Source organism: Mangifera indica, chromosome 12, assembly GCF_011075055.1.
Source record: "Mangifera indica cultivar Alphonso chromosome 12, CATAS_Mindica_2.1, whole genome shotgun sequence".
Lineage (NCBI taxonomy): Eukaryota > Viridiplantae > Streptophyta > Magnoliopsida > Sapindales > Anacardiaceae > Mangifera > Mangifera indica.
In genome coordinates, this window is record NC_058148.1 from 11,275,025 (window position 1) to 11,279,458 (window position 4,434).

Consider the following 4,434-nt stretch of genomic DNA (forward strand, 5'->3'; position numbering starts at 1 on the left):
GTTTATGTGCTATTTAGATTATTCGTGCATAGATAAATCATTTAGAGTTCTTACTTCTCGTTCTCATTCTTCCAATGAGTAAGTAGTCTCTAAATTTACCGTAAAAAATTATTACAATAACATATGATTGTTCAAAACATTTAAAAGTTAACAATAAAGTTTTATATATATATATATATATATATATATATATATATATATATATATATATATATATATATATATTTTAAATTAAAAATAAAATAATATTCAATTATATGATAACATATAATATATATATATTTATTTATATACCTATAAATGGATGAATATAGTATCACTCAAAAGTTAAAAACTTACTGAAATCTTGTAACAGGCCAAATTAAATGTATGGTTTTTACTCTTTTGTAGTCATACTTTATATCCTTGCCATTTATTTGAACAAACTTAGCTAAACACAAGAAAACAAATGTCATGCTTTATTAATTAATAAAGTTCACCCCATAAATTACAGACACCTTTATTTTTAGAACAATATTATAAGTACCTAATTTTGAATATTTAATTAAATAATTAGAGAATATATCATCATATGATTAGATTATATTTTATTCTTAATTTAAAATCACATGATTATAATTCATCTAAGTATCCAATTCAAAATTAGGTGTACATAATTTTATTGATATCATGATTATTAGAATCTGAAAAAACTTATTTCAAGAACTCCATGATCCCCACATAATAAGCAAAACACTTGACTTGAAAATCTGAAAATCCTGCAGCTTTTCCCAAGGCCTTGAACTCGTTCTCAGTTCTTTCTCTTCCCCCATGCATAATCATAATAATGTCCATATGTGAAATGTACTTTGAAGCATTGCTTGAATCTAGATATTCAGGAAGTATGCAATCCATTACTATCAATTTCCCATTTTTTGGCAATGCCTCATAGCAATTTCTCAGCAGCTTTAAGCATTGTTCATCATTCCAATTGTGAAGCACATTCTGTGTATATGTGTAAACATATAAACTAATCAATGGAAACAAAAAAAAAGAAAAATTCAGGTTGAGATGAGAAAAAAATAACATACCTTTATCATAAAAGCATCCGCTGTTACGGGAATATTTGAAAACATATCTCCTCCTAAATGCTTAATACCTAAGATTGTAAACAAATCTTATTAATTTATTTATACAAATTGAAATGACACTATATGAGTGACTAATATGATTATTTATTTTTTTTGTCACTTTAAAATTATTTAATGAGATCTATCGCGTCACATAGTATTATACTAATCATTTAGATAATATATATCTACACTTAGGGTTGTACCTGGGTATGTTGGGGCTTTTTCAACAACATGAGGTGCATCAAAGTTAATGCCCTTAATGGTGGGGTACTTGGAGATGATCATGCTGAGAGTAGCACCAATTCCTCCTCCAACATCAACCAGTGATGCCAAATCCTCAAATCCTTTGTATGTATCAAGCACTTTGCTCATTGTAATCTTAGACAAGCTTGCCATTGCCTTGTTGAAAGATTCATCAATCCTTGGATTTTTGCTCAGAAACTCATAGATTGGCATTCCATGTACTTTCTCAAACAGATATCCTCCTTCCATTACTAAATCATTCAACTGCAACCTGCAACCATTTCATATACACCATTATTTTTTTCACTTTTATAACAAAAAGATGCAATAAAACTATAAGTACTAATTTTGATTACACAAATTAGTTCATATTTGACAGATATCATTATATATTTGGGTAATTTTGAATTAAGAATAAAGTATACTTAATCGTGTAATGACACATATAAATGTATACTCATTTATGTATTCAAAATGATTACCCATAGTATTTAAAAAAAAAAAAAGGAAAATCTGAAGATTAACAAGCATGTATGAGTTTACAGTTCACTCACCAGATCATCTCAAATTCTTTCTCCGGTTTCAGTGCACCTAGAGATTTTCCATCATCCCAGATAGCAAAACATTTGCCGACTGGAGTTAGTCCATAGAGCCTCTCAATGCTTCCATCTTCATGGCGGTGTAGCTCGCAAGTGAGCAGATTATAGCAAGTGAGGAGCCGAAGCATGCGATCGATATACGATGGAGCATCGAGGTTTTTTGTGAGAAGCTTAGAAGCAACTTCAACAGCAGAGACATGGAGGGAATTTGGACCGGTTGCTTCGCCAACAATGTCGAACAAATTAAGCTTAAGCGCCGCGTTCAACACATTGGCAAAGGTGCCAATGCTGCGTAAGTAAGTTGCTTGAGCAATCGCTTCATCTTCTTCTTGATGAGTTGTTAGAGAAGAATTCATTGACTTGAGTTTTTTAATTTTTCTTCTTGAAATTGGGTTGTCGGCAATGACACTGAAACCATAATAGATATATGTAGAGTGGATTGCATTGGTTGGCACGTGGGAATTGACATTACCACCCATCAGTCAAACCTGAGATGGTTGGCATATGAGATTCACTATTCCCACCAATCACTACATTTGTCTGTCGTTCTGCTTTGCGTGAGAATGATTCACAGATATCACATTAATTAAAATAATGGGAAATTGAAATTTTTACCATTTTTTTAACCGTATATACATATATAGCACTCATCTCAAAGCTTAAACAAAAATACCACAATAATATTTTATTTTTCCAAAATGACCCCATTAATGTAACTCCTACATGCAGAAAAAGAGAATCTTTGTTTTCAGTCTTCCAATGAAAAAGGAATCTCTACAGCATTTGAAAAACACTTCTTCAATAGAGAATACATGTGATTGAACAATAAAACCCGTGAAAAAGTCATTATAAATGATTCAAATTGGACACAAGAAAGGAGAGATGAAAATTGATAGATTTATTTAGAGAATTAATATTTGTTGTAAAGATTTCACAGCAAAATCATCCACATATTGTTAGATTATTTAATGTTGTTATTTAATGTTGTTTTCATTGTTTAAAGTTGTTATAATGTTGTTTAATGTTGTATTGATGGTAAAAAAATATAGAAATTATGGTCTGAAAAATTTTCAGACGAAGAACGGGTTGACATCGATAACCTAGGGCTTGGCTTCACTAACACCCGAACTAATATTTTTTGCACTTTCTTTTATTCCACTCAACCAAATAATATTTATTTTAATAAAAAGTACTTTTAATAAAATATATTTATTTATTTAAATAAAATTAAAATAAAAAATAAAGGGGTTCACCAACCCTTTTTAGCCAAAAAGTTGACAACCCCTTAATTTTTTTAAACAAAGGGACCCTTTACATTTAGTAAAGGGGTCGATGGACCCCTTCAATTTACATTAAGAGGTTGGCGTACATTAAGGGGTTGGCACACCAACCCCTTTAAGCAAATTTGAGACAATAATGGGGTTGGCGATGCCAACCTCTAAATTTGTGCTGTCAACCCCTCTTTCAAAATAATTTTTCCTGTCAAAATCAATTTTTTGACTTTTTTTTCATTTTTAAAATTGTAACAATTGACTAATTAACAATACTGTTAAAATTACAATATTTAACAATATTTTAATTTATTTAATTAAATTTTGATAGAATTAAATTGAATTGGGATATATATATTGATGTATTCTTTGCATATTCAACACTAAGTACTTCAATGTATGCTCTTCATGGGTGATTTCTTGGATTATCTTTTCATGTGTTACTTTAATATGAGATTGATGTCAATCAAAATTTCGGTAGATAAAATCAACTAAGTTACAATTTTTGTACATTTAATCTAAAAAATTTAAATTCAATAATTTTAATTCGGCCAAACCACTATTTCCCACCCAAGGTATGCTGTAATGACAAGTTTTCACCCTTTAATTATGGAAACACCAAATATCCACCCATGGCCGGTTAAATTTAACGAAACTCTAACCCCTGAAAATTTAATCTCATTTCCCCCCCTAAAAGTTTAAAAACTAACATTTTTTTCCTAAGCTAAGTTTGAAAAAATCACATTTCCCCCCCTAGGGTTTAGTTTTCAAACCCTTTCACTTTCTCTGGGCCATCGCCAACCGTCTCCCCCTCCCGACGGTTTCTCTTCCACCGACGACCCCCTCAACTCCACCCCAACCCATCCGGCGTAGAGAGACGTCGTCTGGAAAGAGAAATCGTCTTCCTAGACGACAAAGACGAGATCGATCGATCTCGTCTACGTCGTCTGGGAAGACGAAGAACTTCGTCTTCCCCGACGAAGTTCTTCGTCTTCCACGGCTTCTCTGACGTCGATCGGGCGTCCAAATGGGAGGAAAGAGATCGCCGAAAGGAGAGGATGCTTTAGGAGGGAGAGGCCGTCGGCAATGGAGCCGAAGATGTCGTCGGAGATTTCAAAACGAAACCCTAGGGTAAAACTGTAATTTTTTAAAACTTAGGCCGGGGGAAAATTGTAATTTTTAAAGTTTAGGGGGGCAAAAGTAATTATA

At 32.1% G+C, this 4,434-nt stretch overlaps 1 protein-coding gene across 1 annotated transcript; it reads right to left on the reverse strand.

Annotated features, from left to right (window-relative positions):
* Positions 1-431: 431 nt before the first annotated feature.
* Positions 432-2,369, reverse strand: LOC123193590 (caffeic acid 3-O-methyltransferase-like). The gene is made up of 4 exons (XM_044606635.1): positions 1,910-2,369; positions 1,316-1,626; positions 1,071-1,138; positions 432-984 (listed from the first exon to the last, which is right to left on the reverse strand). Exons 1-4 carry the CDS (start codon positions 2,308-2,310, stop codon positions 694-696), a joined length of 1,071 nt encoding a protein of 356 aa, XP_044462570.1. The 5' UTR covers positions 2,311-2,369; the 3' UTR covers positions 432-693.
* Between the last annotated feature and the right edge of the window lie 2,065 nt (positions 2,370-4,434).